The 22,374-nt window shown below is 36.3% G+C and overlaps 1 protein-coding gene across 1 annotated transcript; it reads left to right on the top strand.

Moving 5' to 3' along the window:
• Positions 1 to 168: 168 nt before the first annotated feature.
• Positions 169 to 2,779, top strand: acs (arcus). Its single transcript, XM_068285781.1, has 9 exons — positions 169 to 389; positions 777 to 932; positions 1,003 to 1,153; positions 1,252 to 1,373; positions 1,467 to 1,693; positions 1,768 to 1,898; positions 1,955 to 2,133; positions 2,204 to 2,379; positions 2,456 to 2,779. The coding sequence occupies exons 1-9, from the start codon at positions 385 to 387 to the stop codon at positions 2,713 to 2,715; spliced, it is 1,407 nt and encodes a 468-aa protein (XP_068141882.1). The 5' UTR covers positions 169 to 384; the 3' UTR covers positions 2,716 to 2,779.
• Positions 2,780 to 22,374: the final 19,595 nt, after the last annotated feature.

The following is a 22,374-nucleotide window of genomic DNA, read 5'->3' as shown; positions in this document are numbered from 1 at the left end:
TTGTATATGGACAGCAGTCGTAATATTGCAGGCATTTAGCCATTATACGATATATATAGTATGTATTATCTTGCAAAGATTAAGAACACACACAAATTGTATGTGCGTGTGCTTTTCGAGAGCTGTTGAGCTACTTCGACTTGAATATGATATTTAGTAGCCTCACTGAGTTGCTGCGATTTGGTAGTACCTGCCTCCATCTATCTTGTATCTACGGGAAGAAGTACACATCATCTCGAATTGTTTTTTAAATACTTGTTTTGTTTTTTTTTTTTTTTTTGTTTTCCTAAGTGCTTTTTATCAAGTGTTTTGTATGCAGTAAAAGATTTATATACTCAAGTAGCTTTATCAAATAGACTCTTTGGCTACTCCACAACTGACAATATGCAGTGAGTTAAAATTATAAAAGATCATTCTAAGAAATAAAAAGAAAAATAAAAAAAAAAAAATGATCATAAAACTGTTAGCTAACTGTTGGAGTATAAACGACACAAAATGACAAATCATCTGATCAAAAAAAAAAACAACAAACATATTTCAAATCATACATATGTACATTTGCACATATATACCATATATATATAAACATTTTTAGTTATGTATTTAAGCAGTTGCGTTTTTAACGATTTAATTACAGTTATTATTTAACAAACAACACAAAAAAAGAGAGAGAGATAAATATAGATATAATATTTTACAATTGTATTTTTCGGTTTTTAATCAATTTATGATCTCATAATAAATCACATATTTTTATAATATCTTTAAATTTTTAGGAGCAACATAAAAGATATCTCGATTATATATCCCATAACAACAACAACAACAACAACAACAACACCGACAACAAAATCAACTAGCAACAATAAAAATTCGAATGTTAATGATGATTATGATCCACATTTACATCGCAATGTCAAGAATCCTACCACGTAAGTATATTACTTACATATGTACTATATAATTTAATATTGCTATCTAAATTTTCTATAAATTTTCCAGTAACTGGCAGACCTTTGCCCATTTTCTCAAGGCCTCTGTGGGCACAGGTGTATTGGCCATGCCCAGCGCCTATGCTCATGCTGGCTATGTCAATGGAACAATATTGACCTTAATTATTGGTCTTTTGGCTCTTTATTGCTTACATATTTTGGTAAGCAGCAAAGTCTAAGGTTTCAACTTGAAAGAGGCATTAGATAATTTTCCTAATTATATTTTCTAATATTATATGTTTGTTGTTATTTGTTTCAGATCGGCAGTATGTATGCTATTTGCAAACGTCAGCGTGTCCCCTATGTAAGCTTCTCACAATCCATGTACTTGGGCCTGAAACATGGACCACCCTGTCTGCGGTTTTTGGCTCCCATAGCCAAGTAAGTCAAAGTTATTAGCAGATTAGTTTGTTTTTCAACTCCCAGTTGGATGGATATATTTCTGATTAAACTTCCAATCATTTCATTTTACAGACCATTTGTCGATGGCTTTTTGGCATTTTATCACTTTGGTATTTGTTGCGTTTATGTTGTATTCATTGCGGAGAGCATCAAACAATTGGTCGATGAATATCTGGTTGTTTGGGATGTACGTTTGCATATGTGCCTCATAATAGTGCCCCTCCTGTTGATCTATAGTATTAGGAATTTAAAATTACTTGCCCCATTCTCGACTGCAGCAAATTTGTTATTGTTTGTCGGTAAGTTCATCAGGAAACAATGGCAATCTTTATTACTTTTAGTGATATATAAAAATTCGGAATTTTTCTGTCAGGCTTTGGTATTATATTGTACTATATATTTGAGGATTTGCCACCATTAAGTACACGTGATGCTTTTGTAAGTGTAACAAAGTTGCCAACATTTTTTGGAACAGTTCTGTTTGCCTTGGAAGCTGTGGGCGTGGTAAGTTAAAGCTACTAATGTTTTTGTGATCATCTGTAAAGGTCAATTCTTTATAGATTCTTGCCATTGAGGAAAATATGGCCAATCCTAAAGATTATGTGAAACCATTTGGTATTATGAATATGGGCATGTCCATTGTCCTGGCTTTATATATACTTTTAGGATTCTCTGGTTATTGGAAATATGGTTCAGAATCAGAGGGAAGCGTTACGCTGAATATACCACAATCAGAAATGTATGTTTGTTCTTTTCTACATTTTTTTTTTCGATCTCACATTTTGATATAATGTTTTTCCACATCCCAGACTCGCCCAGGTAGTAAAGATCTTCTTTGCTATAACCACATGGATTTCATATGCCCTGCAGGGTTATGTCACTGCCCAAATTATATGGCACAAGTATTTGAGTAAGAAAATCAAAGACACATCAAAGCATTCGCTATATGAATTGATATTCAGAGCTGTGACTGTCCTTTTGACATGTAAGTCTAACTAAATAGTGCAAGGGTCATTTGAACTCAAATAAGAATTAAAAAATTACATTTGTTTTGTTTGCAGTTGCCTGTGCTGTTGCCATACCGGATCTATCGGTTTTCCTCTCGCTGGTTGGATCCTTCTGCTTATCATTCTTGGGTCTCATATTTCCAGCTCTGCTCCAGATTTCTGTGCATTATGATTTGGGTTATGGAGCATTTCGCTATAAATTAATTATTAATTTATTATTATTAGCTTTCGGCATTTTCGGAGGTGCGGTTGGAACCTATGTAAGCATCACAGATATTATAGCGGTCTATAGGCCAACGCCACAAACTGATTGAAAATTTTGGAAATTAACTTAAGCCTTGTACAAATATGCAAATATACAATACACACAAACCCACATACATATAAGCCACACCAACACTGACACACTTATATATAATACATACATATGTCAGGGTCATATTTATAAATCAAGTGTAAGTATAGGATAATTATTGCCTTCTAAGCATACAGACCGACAGATGGAAAGCAAAAGCAAATAATCAGGGCTATTTGTAGTACCTAATATCATTTCAAAGCCAAAGCAATCTGAAAAATTATTTTTAATTTTAATTAAAAGGCAAGTTAAGAAACTTACTCCGACTTGAACTCGCTCTTTCCCCCTTTTGACTCTATCTGTGTGTATGGCAAAATGCAATGCAATATATGTATGCCAAACTCAAATATGCAACTAGCAGTTAGACCGAGAGAGTGAGAGAGAGAGAGCTGGTAGGAGGAAGGGGGGAAGGTTGCGGGCAAGAGAGGCTGTTAGAAACATGCCCCACACTCACGTGCAACGAACTGTAATTAAATGCAACCGCAATTAACACAAAAGCGCCGCAGGTCAGTAAGCCAGACAGACAGCAGGAGGGACTAGAGGACAGACAGAAACATCAGGTAGCAGGCAGCAGGACTCTTGCATTTACACTAGCTCTTCCCAGGGCCCCTCTCCCCATACCACAGAACCCCATGCACACACCCACACCTTTCACTCAACTCTACCGAATTCTCCTACTGCATTTTATTTACAATGTTTTAGCTCACAGGTTACACTGACAAACGTAGCCATCTTTGTTTCCAGTTGTTGCCGTTGTCCTCACTCCTTCCTGCTGCCTTTTAAAGGCTAGCCACAGGGAGGCTCGCCAGGTGGTAACGTTAGGGAGAAACATAGGGACGACCCTAAGAAGCCAAATGCTCAAAATACCTGAATGCCATTTACGAGAGTGGTATAGTGTGTTTCGGTAATTTCGGTTGTTCGATGAATGTGTAATTAACAAATTGGCAGCTTATGCTGCGCATACACAATCAAATCAATTCAGTATCGAGTTAATAAGATAATATGTCTGAGAAATCAGTACCTTTTTATTTACTTTAAGAAACTGTTTCGGTTATTTTAAGGAATTGGAAAACTAAATAGAATTCGAACTAATTCACACATCGTCTGCCCGGAAAGATTGCCGGTAAAAGGACTCATATGTCTAGAGGTCCTTTCTGAACTGGCAACCCTCGCGGTTTGTCTGTTACTTGTGCCACCCACCCTCTTTTCATCCCACAAATGTGTTGAAATGCCATTTGCTTTGTACGTTTAATTACTCTTTTGACGGAAATAACACAACATTCATTTTTTTTTCCTTCTTATTTTGTTTTTCCCTTAGTTGTTGTTCGTCTTTCTATGAGCGTTTTTCAAAAAGCCAACAACAAAATGGAAAATGCATAGATGCCGCAAGAGTCTGAACGCATATTCAGTCCGTCGGTTAGTCAATGTCTATGGGATAACCGGCGGGTGCCTTCAGGGCAAGGTAGCTGGCTGGCTGGCTTGTTGAAGGAGCGTGTGAAATTCAACACTATGCCAAGTGAAGCTCTTCAATTACCCCAAAACGAAAGCTTAAAGAGCCAATGCAAAGTCAAACGAAGAAGAAGATGTAGCACTCTATCGATGGATTGGTTCTGGGGGCCATCTTCAACAACCTACTGAGCTGCCACTTCCCAGCCCCACCCCGCCTTCTGCTTCCATTTGTAGCACTCTATTCTCCACTTGCTTCTTGTTCCTTATCAATTTGTATAGAAATCTTTCACTTTGAGCTGAGCCAGGCAAATTAAATGACAAGTTTACTTCTTGTTTCCCATTTTTTTTTCGTTGTTGTGCTTTTTGTATTTTATTTTATTTCATTTTGTTCCCTTGTTCTGTTTTCTGTTCTGGTATTTTTTTTTTATTTTGTTTTGCCTTTGCGTTTTGGTATTCGAGCAGTTTAATTATATTTGTGCAGGGTAGCGCAAGTTTTAGTGCTTCCGGGCAGTTGATTCCGGACGGGTGGAAATTGAATTGAATTACGCACAAATGCTAGGTAAACAAATGTATGGGCAGTTGGATTTAATATTGCTTCATATACATACTCACAGACACACACACACACGCACACACACAAACTTGTACTTAAAACATTTACTAAAAGTTAATTAGAAAATTAATTTTATATTATCATTACCATAATACTAAATACTATGCCGAACCAGGCCAGAAAAAAAAAAAAAACGCAAACACAGAGGCTTCAGGCTTTATAATGCTTACTATTCAATTTTCAGTGCTGTTTGATCAAGCTGCTGGCATTATAATTCTCATTTATTACTAGATATATATACATACATACATATACCCTTTACAATGCAGGGTATATCGACTTTTACTAGTCTCTCATGGGGTTTTAAAATTTGATTTGTGCTACTCTATTTTTTCTCTCTTTTTATATAATGCTTTTTCTTTTTGATCAAGCAATGGAATCGAGTTGATATAGGGTATCGATTGTATCGATACCATCGAATCAAATGTATAGCAACGCGTGTTTTTTTCATTTTCTTATTACTGGTGGTGCAAACAGTTTTGAGCCATGATTATGTTGGCGCTTATTGTTCAAATTTAAACAACGTTTCATCTTTGCCCTAATGAATAATGTAGAATATGAATATAGAAAAAAAAAACACAAAATAAGCTACATAATTCCCTCAAATTTATACTTTTATTTATATGTATATACATTTACAAAAAAAAAAAATGTTTTACTTTTGCTTTTTAACATGTAATGCTTAAGCGTTTTGTTGGTTGGATATGTAGGATTAAAAAGTCAGCGAAATGGCGATTATAAAGAGCTTATTGTTTAATAATTGATTCAATGTGGTCATGCGCTGATGTTTGAGTTTTGATTTTGAAAGGCTGTAGCAATTGTTTTGCGGTTTTTGTGAGGCTCTTCACTAAAACACTTCTGAATTAACGTCAAAAAGCAGGAAATGCTATAGACTGGATTAGTGCCAGTGATTTTAAATTGAAATCTGATGATGTTATACAAACAAATTGTAGAGGAAAGCTTCGATGGAACGAGGCTAACCCTAAATAGTTGGGTGCTCACACAATCGATTTCTGAATACAAATTACAAATGATTAAAAATAAAATAACTAAATTATATGAGAAAAACATAGTTTTGTGAGTTACAGACACAAATTTCCTCACTACGTTTCAAATGATCGATTTCATTCAATCGATTAACTTTCGTGGCAAGGACAAAAGCAGTTTAGATAATAGCAAAACAAATAAAAAAAACTCTCAGTTTATATTTGTCAACTCGAATAAGATGGCCTATTCGATCCTTAGCACCTTTGGGACGCCGCGGCGAGCGAAACCTTAAGGAAGGAAGTCTAAGGAATACCTGGAGGAAGTCTAAAAGAAGTCTTGAGGATGCTTTAGGGTCTGATCTGATTTATAAACTTAACCACTTTTAGCCTAATTTGTTCCATTAATAAAGATTACGGTTTTTTGGTAAACTTTCACACAAGCATTTCGTTCAATTTGATACACTCCTAAGCTGAATTCTAAGCTGGCTTATCTAGTACACCTTCCATCCATATATACATCCAACCAACCAACCTTCCATCTATCCATCCATCCATCCATCCAACCATCTAACCATCCATTGCTTGCATCCATGCTGCCATCGCCGTGTTTACATATTTACGCAGTTTTAGCATGCCAACTGCTTAATTTGCCGCACACGCCTCTTTACAAATGACTCATTTTTATTCATTTAACTAATTTTTTTCTTTGGTGTTTGGCGTTGGGTGTTGGTGGAAACATGGATGTTGCAGGGTTACCGCCTGGTTTGAGGCAATTTGTAGTAGCTATCGTAACATTTTCTCGCATTCCCCAAACACGCTCTTGTTCCATTTTGCCGCAACAAAATGATTTATTTTACGCTAGGCTAAACACACACGTAGCTAAAACAACAAGATGATGTGAAGTAGGGAATGAAGAGCAGGAAGGTGTGGGTAGTAGAGCTGGAGCAGCTAAAGCAGGTGTGGGTGGATGAGTGAGCATCAGCATCAGCGACAAGCGTCGCATTGTTTTGAGGTTACTGAATTTATTTTTGGGCCAACAATTTCGTACATTTTGGAAAGCGTAAAACGCCATCAGCATCCTGGCTGACTGCCTGTCTGCCTGCCTGCGCGCGCTAACATTTGCCATGAATACATAAAGTCGGCAACATACCAACAATGATTCTTAACCGCATGTGATTTATGCTTTGAATACATGAAACTATAATGGGGACAGGTGAAAGGAATACGGGGGAATAGGAAAAGCTCATTGATTGTTGCTAATATGACTCTAAGCAACAAAAGGTGTATTCCATTTTCCTTTTTTTTTTTTTTTCGTTTTCGTTTCGTTTTTGCTTTCCCCGTTTCCGTTTTTCGGGCCAATTGTGGTCTACACTTTAGCACATCATAGGACGAGCAAGTAAAAGGGTCATATGTATGGTTAGAGCAGCTGCTACTCCCGGTGCAGGTGCCTTAAACATTTATGAGCACCGACAACAAAAACAACACACACAACAAAAAGCGGCAGCAAAAAAAAAAAAAAAAACAAAACGGGAGTGAAAAGAAATATGGGAAGAGTGTGGTAGTGAGGGGAAAACGCTGATTTTTATTGAAGGGCTCACCGCAAAAATTATTATGAATGCTCTCCATGCATAATTCATTATGTTAAAGTGACCCCAATGCGTATACGCAATAATCATACGCCATGTGGCCATGTGTGTTAAACGAGTTAGGGGTAAACGTAAAATTCCGTTGATTTCACCTTACTTACAATCGAAAATCTACACATTAATACATATTCGACATATCAGGTGTAGAAATAAAATCTGTACTAGACACAATAGGCTACCAAATATTTTATATCTATATTTATAGTTTTGTTCAAGGTTAAGTATTGTAGTCGATTTCAATTCAAATATGGCACTGCTTCAGTTAAAATTATACAAATTTTTCTTAGAAAAATCTAAAATCTACAGAATGAATAAAAGTACTGAGGAAAATGCAAACCTATTAGAAAACCCGAATTTGACATAGAAAGTTTAAGTCACAATTAAGGCAAATGATAACTGTGGTTCTACCAATGGTTAAGGAGAGAATGGACGAGCTTAAGCACAATTCGATTTAACGTTCTGGAGACTTTAATGTACCACTTCACCCTATGGGTGCATGGTATATAAAGGTAAAAAAAAGCGTAACGAACCCTGTGACAAACGACGGATAACTGGATTTCAACTGAAATTACAAAATTTAACTTAATAGTAAGGAAAAATGCGAAAATCAAAAGGATGAGAAAAAGGCAATCATGATCATAATAAGGAAAATGAAATTGAATTGGCGTTTTGATTTAAAAAAAAGGAGCCAAATTACGCCAAACAAATATTACCAAGGAATAATAGTTTTGAGAACAGATTCGAGACTTTGGATTGGTAGTAGAATAAACGATTTTATTTTAATAGGCACATGCTGATGAATCGTTTTAAACTTGTATTAAAGCAAACTAAATCCAATGAAAATTTAAATGGTAAGAACTAAACCCAATTTGATCACATTAAAAGAAATCCATTGAATACAATAAGTCAGCCGCTTTAAAACGATAAGAACTTTGAGTAAGGAATATTAAAAAAAAAACATTATTTTTATTAGGAGAGGAAGAACTGAGGTCTGCTGCCTTCCGAACTCCAAAATGAAACTGAATCTAAGATGTTGGTATATGTCAATTCTGAATTGAGTTAAATTGGCAAAGCTTGCTTTGACTTGGTTGCCTATTAAAAATAGAAATCGATAACGGAAATTTGCAGTCATGGACTTAATCGAATAGATTGATTGAAGAGTAATCTAAACCAATCGTCATCCACTTATCGATTGACTATCGAAAAAGTATCACAACATACAACATCTCAAATAAATATGAATAAAACAAACAAACGAATGTGACTTGTACTGTTCAAATGCTGTCTATCGAATCTTGTGATAAACCAAGGTGCCTCCAAATACAATCTTTTATTAACCTTAAAGTAACCTTAAGTAAAGTTCACTTCAAAACAGAAGAATCTTTCCATTGAAAACCCTAATTCGACAAACATTTCATTTCGGTTGCCTCCTTTTATGCCATTGGAACGAAAGATATTAAAATACATTTACATACAACAAATGTGAAAATCGTATGTCTGTGTGTTTTTTCCGCTAATTAGTGGCTTGCGGTTGGTTTCTGCAAACTATATGCACATATGTGTATCGTTATACGCATATTGTAAATGTATGTGAGTGCATGGGTATTGTGCAGAAAAGCCAGGCAAATCGATTGCCATTAGCAACATAACCATAATTATTAACGGCCTTAAAAATTGGAGGAATTGCATGCTCGAATCCCCAGCTGGGTACTAGATTGCGGGATGTGCGATTTACAGTCTCTCGATAACATTGTCAAACGCTTTAGTCTCTTATCGAAGTAAGCCCAAGAGTTGAGATGCTGAAAATCTGTTGGTGTTGGTTGCTGTTGCTGTTGCTGTTCTATGTTTGTGTGCGTGTAGTTGGCAAACAAATGGCAAGCTATGTGCACAATTGCAGGCAATTCATCTTGGGCAACATCTAACAATTGTTCGCTCAATCGACGACGGCGACCAAAAAACGCACCAATGAAAAGTAGTCGAAGGATAAGAAGTATGGCGGTACGAAGCCGGGGCCCAGTACAATGGCAAGCGAATTGTATTTATCGATTGAGCTTCATCAACCGCACTTACATAAGGAGGGAGAGGGGGACTGTAGTTTGGGTTTGAGTTGAAGGGCAGGTCGTCGTCGTCGACATCGTAGTCGTAGTCGTCGTCGTTGTTGTAGTCGTCGCAGCCATTGAGTTATGGCAAACATGCGGCATAAATTATGGGTTTTAGGGCTTCGGATCGAGAGGATGATTGCAGGAGCTGAAGATGGAGAAGCAACAGAAGCCAGACCAGACCAGTCAAACCAAACCAAACCAGACCAGACCGTTGACATGCCAAGTATACGCACCCGTCGCAGCGCTCCATGACATGACAGTTGCTCATCGTATCCGTGGTTGCTTTTGCAAGAACCAAGCATGAGGATATCGTAATGAGCATGAGCTAGAAAATGATGATGATAATGATGTCGAGGACAGGGACGAGGGCGATAACTGTCATTGCTTGTCATTGGAACATTTCAAGTATTTCAACTTGCTTGCGATAATATTATTAACACATACACAAATACAGCAATCTATATGTACATATCCCTAAGCGAATGACGACTCCTCCTCAAGGGCAAGTCTAATCGTATTGCCAGCTGTTTTGGCAATTATGTCAAAGCCAAACCATGAATTCTACAACTAGTAACTGAATTCGTCGAAATGTTCAATTGTTTTAAACTTGTCTTAACCTAACTTATAACATGTAGTCTAATGACTAAGAGTTAAATCATTTACCAAATTGTAGGATGAGAATCATAAAAGTAACCAGCGTATTGCCATCTGATTCGTCCGACTTTTAGAGAAGCTTTGATTGGGTCTACAACTGTTTAGGTAAGACTAATGACTCACATGTCTTCTTTATGAAAATTTGTATCTATTTATTGACTACAACAGAAACAAAACCAATTTGAAGGTCTTTTTAGCTCCAAGTCGACATTGTTTCAATAAGACAACGAAATGTTAAATTCCATGATTATTAAATACTAATAATTTGCAAACAAAGGATCTTCTACCTGCTTAAGCGACCTGTTGTGAAATTTCACACGAACGATTGACTGAGATACATAATTTACACAATTCATGAATTTCTGCAAGATTTCAACCGAATCCCCAAATTGTTATTGTTTCACGGCTGTTTGATTATAAGCCAAAAATCGATTGACCTTAGCTCAAATTATGCATAACATTTAGCAATGACAAATTTCTTTATTGGCAAATATAAGTGATTGAAAATATTTCTCTTTTACTGCCAGTGTCTGTTTTAATTAGGCCCATCATTTATTATTACTAAATACATATATATGATAAATGTTGTGTTAAATTCTATTATTGCTATTTTATTTTCATTTTCCGTATTATTTATCTTGTTACCTGTAATTATTTTAAGAGCGCTAGAGACACACAAAAAAAAAAAAAAAAACAAAAAACAAATATAAAAATAAAACCAATGGCAAAACTAAATGCAAATATTATGCAACATTTAATACTATTGTTAATTGAATAATGCGCAATTGTTTTATGTAATTTTAATTCGATTTGTATTATGGCATTATGGCCATAGCCCATAGCCGGGACCGAAAGCTAATGAAGTGTAAATGAGAATGAATTTCAGGCATTTGAGATATGACCGGGGATAGAATAAACTCTCGCATTTTATTGCAAAAAAAAAAAAAAAAAAACACACACACACGCACAAAAAACACTCATACATATCTATGAGGAATCTAGGATATACCATAACCAACTTCAATTTCTCGCAACAAATAAGCATTTCCTCTGTTCTCTTCTCTCATCGTGGTTGTTGTTGTTGTTGCTGGCATAAAGCCAAAGATAAATGGCAAATACCAAAATGCCAACACACACAAATATAACCCAACCGGGAAGGTCAGTAATGTTAAGAGAGTGAAAGAGGGGCGGGAGGACAAGTGGAACTATATAACAAATCTCATGCTAGTTGTTGGTTAGAGCGGGGTCGAATTTATGTGCGCTCATGTCACTGCACACAAAAAGTTAAACAGGGCGCAACGGAAGTGCGACAACAAAACGACGACAACAGCGTGTAGCAGGACCCATAGTCGGAGCCAGAGACAGCGCCAGGACATGCTATAAGGATAACAGGAAACAGGCCTTGCATTGCAATTTCTAGCTGTTGTTGGCCAAATCAGTGCGACAAATCCTGACGCTCTCCTCATTATCATGAATCACTAAACACTAAACTATGGCAAATAACTATGTCTATATCCCAATAAAAGGATCAACATATTGAGTTAACCGTATGTATGTACTACTTAATGCTCTTTAAATGATAGAAAATGAAAATAAGGTTAAATCATTGTTTGATGAGGTTCGAAATTTTAATTACTAGAATCAGCAAAGTTTAAAATGGATAAGAATACCCCTAATTATAATATATTAACTATGTTCACGATGCAGAACTACAACATTTATCTGCCCGTTATGTTTTTCTCAGTGTATGACAATTTTTTCGTCCTCTTAAAGTTTAAGAAATGTGTGTATGTAGATTGGCTATAAAAATCCACAATAGAACTGAGCCGCCTTGCGCTTCTTATCTCTATCCATACGAGGAGGAGCTAAGGAATCGGAGAACGACGAACCTTCAAATTGAGATATTTCTCAACCACTTTTGCACTGACTCGCATTCTTTTACTGTATTTCAGTAACTTTTATCGTTGTGTTTTAGAGCTTCATTATTTTTTGGGTCATGTAAAGCGATATCCTTTGACGTTGTGCTTTCGTTCTCATTATTATTGCATACTTTTTGGAGCATATGGTTTTAAAATGTTAGAGGCATACATGATTGAGGGCAGACGAAGAAAACAATTTGACCTTTGCCTATTGCAGGTGAACTAAGACACAGACAATCTCTAATTATAATTATTGATGGATTCTTAGACTTTGCTTTACTTTTTTAAGTTTGCCCATGGACCCCAAGGGGAATTAAACAAAATTTTATCCCTGCAAATGCATAAAGTATGTCAACTAGTTTTATCTCGCATCTGACTTCATTTCTTCATTCATTTCACCTAACTAACAGCATTAACTGGCAGTGCCGACGGGGCGTATGTGTAATGTGTAGGCAAGAAGCTGATGGGTGGGGTAAAATTTAGCTCTGAGTGTTTTTTATTGCTGAAGCCAACTTCCGTTGCTTGTTGACATATTTCCACTTCATTGCAAGGGCTCCAACAGGCAAATGAAGATACAGCCGCGAGAGACTCATTCAGGTGAACAGAGCAGAGTAAAGCATGGCAAAGCAGAGTAGAATATAGCGGAGGAGTAGGTTGGAAGGAAAATTGTAGAGAAAATATACTATAAAAGGAATATAAAAAAGAAAGAAACAACAACACACAGAGAGACAGGGCAAGGAAGGGGGAGTTTGGCAGCAAGGGCCGGGGTTATATGGGGTGTAGGTCGTTTGGGTGTAGCTAAAATATGCCAGACATGTGCCAGCACATGGACATGGAGTACTCTATGCCTTTGCCGTGCAATACAGTGCGTATACTCAACGAATCCCATTTGGCAAGTGGCAGATATTTTCCTTTTTCGTTTTCGCTTTTCTTTTCCTTTCTTTTTTTCTCCTTTTTTTATATATACATTTTTTTGTTTGTTGTTCGTTTTCTGTTTTGTTTTTGCACATTTTAATTTGTGTCAAATTGTTGCTAAAATGCAAAACGCATTGTTTGCCAGCAGGCACAGAGGATGGCAGTAGATGTTTCTTTACCCTTTTTCGCCATGTCCTCGTCGTCCTTCTCCTTCTTCTTCTTCGTCGTCGTTGTCGTCTATGGCTTCTTTTGGTTCTCTCTTTCTAGCCTTGTTAACACAGTTTTGTGCTTTTGTTTCTTCTGTGTGTGTGTGTGTGTGTGTCGTGTTGTTTTTATTCCCTTTTATTGTTGTCCCATAACAAAAAAACATTGGCAAGCATGTGGCCAAGTGTAGGAGGTGAGATGGGGGCGTGGCATGGCAAGGCGGCTGCAATGTCTCCATGTTGCAAAAGCACAACAATAAAAAGTTGTTACAAATTCATTACCGAAGGCGTTAAATTTGACACAGTTTTGCATGCGGAATGTTACAAGAAGAAAGAGGCAAGGCATGTGGGAGAGCTGGCAAATGGATGAGAGAAGGAGCACAAACATGCAACAAGGCTCAGAAGAGAAATGGCTGTAATATGCATATGAAAAGTAGGACGGATTGAAAAATCCGCTGAAGAAAAGCGAAAAACACACACACACACACACACCAAATAAAACTTAAATTGGTTTTTTTATATTCGGTTCGAGGATTTATGCAAAGGTCAAAGCACATACATTCACAACAACACCACCACCACGAACAACAACAACAACAAAAGAAGAATTAAAAACAAAGGAATGGGAAAAGATGAACAGGTGAAAAGGCAAAAGGTGAATGAGTTCAGCCTGAATGGTAAAGGATTAAAGGGAAAAAAGGCACACAGACAGGTTTTTTTTTTGCCCCCGTCCCCCTCTTTCCCACAATAAAAGTTCTTTCATGAAATGAATTTAAATCGCAAACTTTTCAAATACATTTTTCAGACCAAAAGCTTCTTGGGAATTCCATCTAACGAAATCGTTGAAAGATGAAACCAAAAGAAATGTTCCAAAAATTCTCTAGAAGTTGATTTTTGCTTGTAAATATTTACATCTAATTTAAATTAAAAAAAAATAAAGCTCCAAACACTTAAGTTTAATTATATTTATAAAGGTCAATGCCCCATGGAACAGCTCAAAGTTCTTGATGTTTTTCACAAACAGACAGATAGCATAATTTAAAGATATTAATGACTATATCTTAGATTAAAATTGGATTAGTGGACTAGTGTAAATAAATAACTAGGCTGATATTTATTGCAGAATCTAAAGGTTACCTAAAATAAGGCAAAGATTTTCTAGTGTAGCTCTTAGTCATTTGAAAGGTAGTCTTGGCTGGAATCTCTTGAACCAATGCCAGTTTTAGTAAGTAAAGGCCCATGCCTTTTACACTTGCCACTTGCCTGTTTAAATTTTAATTTTCTTTTATAGAAAACGTCAATCAATTTTATGCAATTGGAGCTATGTGTATAATATTCCGAAAATCTTATTTCGAAGGCTTTGTTCTGTTCTGACATTTTGCCATTTCTATTTTGGCTTTCCATTATTTTTATACCCTTGCAAAAAGGGTATATTAATTTTGGTCAGAAGTGTGCAACGCATAGAACGAAGCATCTCCGACCATACAAAGTATATATATTCTTGATCAGCACGACGAGACGAGTTCAACTAGCCATGTCCGTCCGTCCGTCCGTCCGCCCGTCCGTCCGTCCGTCTGGATCAACGCAAACTCCTCCTAGACCGTAAGAGCTACAGAGCTGAAATTTTGCAGGCTTGTAGGCTTGTATATACTGCAGGCGTTGTATATCTCGGATTCAGCCGGATCGGACCACTATATCATATAGCTCCCATACAAACCCCAAAGTCACGAACAGTGACTTTTCTCAATAACTTCGTTATTTTCTATGCTATTATCGTGAAACTTAATATTAGAGAGTTTACTACGCCTATAAGCGACTATGCCAAATTTGATCAAGATCGGGTGACTATATCATATAGCTCCCATACAAACGGCCAAGTCACAAACAGTGACTTTCTCAATAACTTCGTTATTTTCTGAGCTATTGTCGTGAAACTTAATATTAGAGAGTTTACTACGCCTATAAGCGATTATGCCAAATTTGATCAAGATCGGGTGACTATATAATATAGCTCCCATACAAACGGCCAAGTCACGAACAGTGACTTTCTCAATACCTTCGTTATTTTCTGAGCTATTGTCGTGAAACTTAATATTAGAGAGTTTACTACGCCTATAAGCGACTATGCCAAATTTGATCAAGATCAGGTGACTATATCATATAGCTCCCATAGGAACGATTGGTCGAAAACAGTGACTTTTGTAAATAACTTCGTTACTTTTAACGCGATTGCTTTTAAATTAAACATTTCTTAATTTAATATATATGTTAATGACTGTGCCGAATTTGATAAAGATCGGGTGACTATATCATATAGCTCCCATAGGAACGATCGGTGGAAAACAGTGACTTTGATCAATATCTTCGTTATTTCCTATGATTGTAGGCCTTTCTTTTTCAAGCTTAAGCCTTTTTAGATAAAACGTTCTTCCACATTGATGGCTAATAGGTAAGGATAGAGTTACCAAAAAAGTTGCAAGGGTATACAAACTTTGACGCGGTCGAAGTGAGCCCCGGCCCTCTGGTTTTTTTTGGATTTGATGTTAGACATATGTATAATTTTTGTTGCTTACTTTTTTAAGCATCATATGTATTATTTATATAGATTTTTGTTGTTGTTCCTGATAAACGAAGAAGAATTGGGGGTGTGGCATAGGCAAAGGAAATGGGCGTAAACAAAAAAGGATTATTATCATTTGACATTTTTTGCTAACACAATTCGTTGGCACTTTGCATCTAAATCGAAATTACCAAAGATACGCATGCATGAGCAGAGAAAGAGGAAGTGAAGGGTAGGGGAAACAGCTAACTCATACACACCCACGCACACACACACACACACACACATGGTATAGACATAAAGTATGCACAAGGCGTCGACTGCCATTTGAACTTCCTTCCGACTTTTGCCACCGCCTTCTCGTCTGTCTACGCCTCCATCTCTAACGTTTCTCTCTCTCTCTCTCTCATCCCCACTCTGTCCCAGCCCGCCCATCGTCCTCCCACGCACCATTTTGTGCTTCGATTATAATCTGAGTTTAATGTTAAAGCCTCTTGTTGTTGTGCCTTTGCTTCCTCCGCGTATATTGTTACTGTTGAGTGGCATTAACCTTAGGGTTTAATTTGTAGCAACTTCCGCTATGAAAATTACTTAAATTGCGATTTCCGTTGATTTCTGCCTTCCTGTCTTTTCCGTATGCGAGATGGGCAGGGGGACTGTCGCGTCGTATCTCTGACAGCTCGCGGGTTAATTTTGTAATTTCATCTTAATTGCAAAGTCTTGTACGTGATTGTTGTTAGTTATTGTTGCTTATCAAATGGACTATGCAATTATGGTGAGACAGTAGCTCCAAAGAAGCAGGACACCGACTCTCATCTAAAGAAGTAATAAAACATTTTAGAAAAAAAGAAAGCAGCCATGAAAAACTGACCACATAAACAATTATCTTGAAGGAGCATTGTAAAAATATGCTAATTTTGAGATGGAATATGCTATTGTGGCAACGCAATAAAGATTTAATTGTAAAAACTTTCAAAGAATAAAGAAGGATTCTCTCTATGTAAAAGTGGGAGATCGTACATTAGTTTATCTATTATGATTTCTTAATGATTAATTAATAATTTATCAATGATTCCTGAATGCTTCTTTATTTATTCCTTAATGTCAAATGGCTCATTAATGATTGTTTAATGTTTCATAAATGATGATTCAAATATGATTCCTTCATGATTCGTCCACATCTTACTTCTTCAATTAACTCTAAACGATTAGTGATGCCCACATACCCGAAACTTGTAACCTGTTTTCATATTCAATAACAGCAACCTTCCAGTTATTAAGAGGAATACTTTTATTTAAGAGTCGGATATCTAAAGATTATCCATATGGATATGGTAGAAGGGCTTGTACTATTAATTCTCTTGGATCGAAGCTTTATGAGTCACAGGAGCCGCATTATTATTTTAATGAAATCTATTATTTGGATGAATTTCCCTCGGTTTTGTTTTTTAGAGTCTATACTTTTATTTAGTCTTTATCCACCATAACCCTTGTTATCTTAATGCAAAAAAAATGTAGCTTAATTTACATTCATAGATTTGGATCAAGGAAAGGTGTGATGGCCTTTGCGCTTGGGTTACTGTATTCAATCAGGGTTTTGTTTGTTAGACACTTCAATTATTGGGGAATTAATTTAATTACTTAAATGTGCATCACACACAGAGACACACACACACACACACCCCACACACACATTGTTTCAACTAACAAAAGGAAATCTTTAGAAGTTACATATGTACATATGAGCAAACAATTTCATATTCAAAACCAAAATAAAACTAGTTTTCTGTTTGCTCAGCTGTGAAAATTACTTGTGGCAAAAGTCAAAAACTTATCCACACACACACACGCACACATATAGGGAGGATGAAAAACAAATGGATGGGTGTGTGTGTGTTTGTGTGCTTGAAGGGGTTTTTGGGGTGTTGGGAAGGGGGGTATAAAAATTCTATTGCGCATTTAACCTTTGGCAGCCATTACCAACAACTACTACTATTGGCGGTGGCCACCAAATGGACAATATCGATTGACCCCGTTTTCCGTTTTCGATTGCAATTCGTTTCAGTTTCATGCACTTTGCACCCTGCATGGCTCCGCAAAAGAAAACATAATTTACTTCCGCCTGAATGGATTGACTTTGAATTTCATTTAACGTTCTGACCCCAAGCCCCTTTTGCTCCCAAACAAGGATCTCTCTCTCTCTCTCTCTCTATTACTCTTTCTAGATGGAAAGTGTGGCTGATGTTTTCTATTCCCAGATGCTGACCATGCTTAAATGCAGCTCATTTATCAATTGCTGCTTAGCATTCGCATCGTCCAATATCGTCGTCGTCGTCATCGTCATCGTCGTCCACCAGTTGCTAAGTGGGCGTGGTCACACTCAGTATTGGAGCAAAAAAAAAAAAAATAGGGTCAACTGCATTTTCTTTTTGCCCGTTTCCGATTTCCGTTTGCTGCACTTCAAAAAATTGACTTTTACAAGAAAACAATTGCAATGCTGATAAGTGGAAGCTGTGGACCAAGCTGCTCGGACAGGCCAAGTCCGACTCCCCAAGTCAACATCTGGCAACCTGTGGGAGGTGGTGGTGGTGGCAAACGAACGAAAATAAAAGTATGAAGCTAAAAATTGAAAGCAAAATGGAAAAGAATTTAATTCTCATTTTTATGTCAACGACAATTGAATGCACTTAACTGAACAACTTATCCCAATAATTGCTTAGATGCATCGATTTGGACTGATTTTTCAGTATTTGATCAGCAAACATCAATAAATACATACATTTTCAGCTTTTTAACAGCTTAATCCATGGCGTTGCCGGACATCCACAATTTTTTGGAGACTTTAACAAGCTGGGGCTCCTTTGGCATTCTGTCCCAACAAAGCAATTCCTTTGAATAAACAGTAATTCCTTAATGCAATTGCCGTAATATGCACTATGAGTTTTACTTTAATTTAGGTTCTCCTAATACAAATCAAGTATTTGCTTTTAAAATCATTAATCGCTCACACAATGTAGCTTTAGTTTTGCTTTGTTCAAGGCGTTGTAGACACTCACATTTTTCTCGAGGCTTTTATGATTTTAGGGTCCCTTTGGCGTTCGGTTTCCGAATTTCACAACAGTTAACACCTACAAAAAGTTCAAGGTCCATTTAGGTATATATACAAATTCTTAAAAACGCGTTAAGCAATGCAAACTAAATCAAATGTTTACATACACATGCATACATACCTATGTATGTATGTACATTTGTAATTACGAAAGTATTGCATGACTACGTCGCAGCCTTACGTCGCGACGTTTACAGCGTAATAAACTCTCTTATATTAAGTTTCACAATAATTGCATAGAAAGTAACGAAGCTATTGCGAAAAGTCACTGTTCGTGACTTTGGGGTTTGTATGGGAGCTATATGATATAGTCACCCGATCTTGATCAAATTTGGCATAGTCGCTTATAGGCGTAGTAAACTCTCTAATATTAAGTTTCACGATAATAGCATAGAAAATAACGAAGTTATTGAGAAAGTCACTGTTCGTGACTTGGCCGTTTGTATGGGAGCTATATGATATAGTCACCCGATCTTGATCAAATTTGGCATAGTCGCTTATAGGCGTAGTAAACTCTCTAATATTAAGTTTCACGATAATAGCATAGAAAATAACGAAGTTATTGAGAAAAGTCACTGTTCGTGACTTTGGGGTTTGTATGGGAGCTATATGATTTAGTGGTCCGATCCGGCTGAATCCGAGATACAGCCAGACAACGCCTGCAGTATATACAAGTCTACGTGCAAAATTTCAGCTCTGTAGCTCTTACGGTCTAGGAGGAGTTTGCGTTGATCCAGACGGACGGACGGACGGAATTTAGTCACAAAATACCAAAAGTCACCGAGAAATATTATTTTAGTTTGGGTTGCCCCTTTAAATGATTATGAAAATACTTTATAATCTCTAAAAAAAATCTTTATGTTGAAATTTTTTAAAACCAAAATAAGCTTTTTGAATTTTGAAATAAGCTAGATTTCAAGCTATAAGCATTTTAACCACTTTCCAAGCTATTTCATTTCCAGATCTAGCTTAAAATAAGCCGAAATGGCAACACTGGTTTGGACGTTAGAATTTTTGTGTTTAATTAAATTAATTTTCAATTTGGTGTGAACATTGTTAAAATCGGGTTAGTGTTTGTGTCGCTTTTGAATTATGTACATAATTGAGTTTATTTTACAAATATTTTGCAAAAAAGATGAATTTATAAAGAGCCCATCGGGGACGGCGGTGCCAAGGTATGTTTGGTTGAATGTCCATACATATATGTACATACATGTATGTATGTATGTATACGGATGTACATACATACATATTTGTGTATAAATTCTCATATGTAGGTACATATGTATGTACGTTTGCAAACATTTCTTTAGGAAAACTAATATATAATTTATATGTTAATATAAATTCTTAATCAGCATTGCCCACTTGTTGTCGGCTTATTTATCTAGAAGTCCGCTAGTCTTGGCAATATTTTTATCTACATATGTGTGTACGTACAGACATACAGACGTGTATGTAGCTGTACACGCGTGCTTGCTTGTGTGAGAAGCTTCAACCTGAAGATAAATTTATCTAGGCGTCTCTTTGTCTCTGAGATCTTTAGCTGTGCACTACTCCGTTCTTGTCCATTTGCATGCTTGTGTGCGTGCGTGTGTGTGTGTTTTCATTTTGCAAGCTGAAGAACAAGAAGCTGAATTAGTTTTCAAATAAATGTACATGCATACATACATATATACATATGAATGTGTATAAATGAGTATGTATGTAAGTATTTATCTAACAAGTGAATAACAATTTATTTAAAGAATTTTAATTAACAAATGAAAATACTTACAATTAGATTAACAATATATCGAAAGCTAGTGGAATTTATAAAGATATTGAAATTTAGCTGAGAGTAAATCAATGTACATACATCTATACATACAACAACAATTTGCAAAGATAATGTTTATGCCCTTGCATGAAGGTTATATTAAATTTGGTAAAAAGTGTGCAACGCATAAAAGGAAGCATCTTTTACCATATAAAGTACACATAAGTACATATGTATATATGTACATACATATATTCTTGATCAGCTGAACGAGACGAATTCATATAAGCATGTCCATCTGTCCCTCTGTCTGTATCGACGAAATCTCCTAGACTGTAAGAGCTACAGAACTGAAATTTTGCACGTGGGCTTTTATATACTGCAGGGTTTTTATATTTCGAAGTCTGCCGGATCGAATCACTATTCTTCAAAATAAACATCATTATTGCTGTTAGCAGGAGAGTCGGGTTTCAATGATATGTTATAGTCAAATCTTGTCCCTATTTAATTGCATGGCATACGTTTCATCATATTTTGTAGTTTAATACATATTTCTCTTCACCTTTTGAAATATGTAATACCAATTGTATGATTTTTTTTTGTTTTTGTGGCAAAGTGAAATTTGTTGCTCATGCTAGATGGGAAACTTTCGCTGTCTCAGCTTACTATTCCTTTCCTTTTTTTTTGTTTTATTTTTTTTTTGTGCAATTTTTGTCCTATGATTTTATATAGACATTGTTTGCCTAGCGACGACTAAAACGGAAAATGGAATGTTGAGTCAAGAAGAAGGTGAAGGCTCCCATGTCAAGAGTCATCAAATGGTTGAAGAAAAAGAGATAGAGAGAGTGGAAGAAGCAGAGATTGGTTGCATATCTATGTACATACATACCTGGGATAAAAGTTTCAATTCAATTGTTTCAATATTGTCACTGGGCAAAAGGTTTTTTGGCCTAACTAAATATGTATATAACTTAATTATGATTGCTGAATAGAAATGCTAAAAGCCAGCAGAGTATGAGAACGTTTATTTTAGGAATTATTATTTTCCATTTTTTATAAGACAAACTAATAGCTAAGGGAAAAGTTCCTTTGTCTTCACCTTGTTCAAAGAAACAATGCAAATTGCATTTGCCAATTTGTTATTGAAATATATATATGTATATATTTTGTATGGCTAATGAATTGCTTGACAAACAGAGGCAGAGAGCAGGAAAGAGCGATGGAGACGTGCTTCTGGTCCTTTAGTTAACATGACCAGTTTAGATAATAGCCTTCAATATTTAATGCCAATTTATGTTGTATTGTCTCGATAGTATTTGTAGAAGATCTCTGTTTTGGATATACATATATGTATGTGCATTTGTATATATGTTGCATCAATTAAAGGTAATTCATTCAGGTGAATATTGCATGACATGAGCCAGACCCCTAAACAGCACATGCTGGAATTGAGCTGGAGCATGCTGGATGCAGGGGATAAAGGAGTTTGTGGCAAGTTGCTTGGCAAACAATCGATAACTTAAAGTTTTATTGTTGATCCAACTATGCAAATGACCCAGAGGTTGCAAACGAAGGAGCTAAAGTGGTTAGCAATTTCCCCCCTCTCTCTATCTTCTGTCTGTCATTGGCATATGCCCATCTCCAGGTCCATGTGCAATGGCCTGAAAATGTAAATGCAGATGCAAGCATTTCGCACCTGACAT

Source organism: Drosophila tropicalis, unplaced genomic scaffold (assembly GCF_018151085.1).
Source record: "Drosophila tropicalis isolate 14030-0801.00 unplaced genomic scaffold, ASM1815108v1 contig_443, whole genome shotgun sequence".
Lineage (NCBI taxonomy): Eukaryota > Metazoa > Arthropoda > Insecta > Diptera > Drosophilidae > Drosophila > Drosophila tropicalis.
This window is presented reverse-complemented; position numbering and strand designations above follow the sequence as displayed.

Coding starts and splice junctions, on each gene's coding strand:
- acs (XM_068285781.1), top strand. Junction 2,134..2,203: donor AATATACCACAATCAGAAAT/GTATGTTTGTTC, acceptor TCCACATCCCAG/ACTCGCCCAGGTAGTAAAGA. Junction 2,380..2,455: donor TGTGACTGTCCTTTTGACAT/GTAAGTCTAACT, acceptor TTTTGTTTGCAG/TTGCCTGTGCTGTTGCCATA.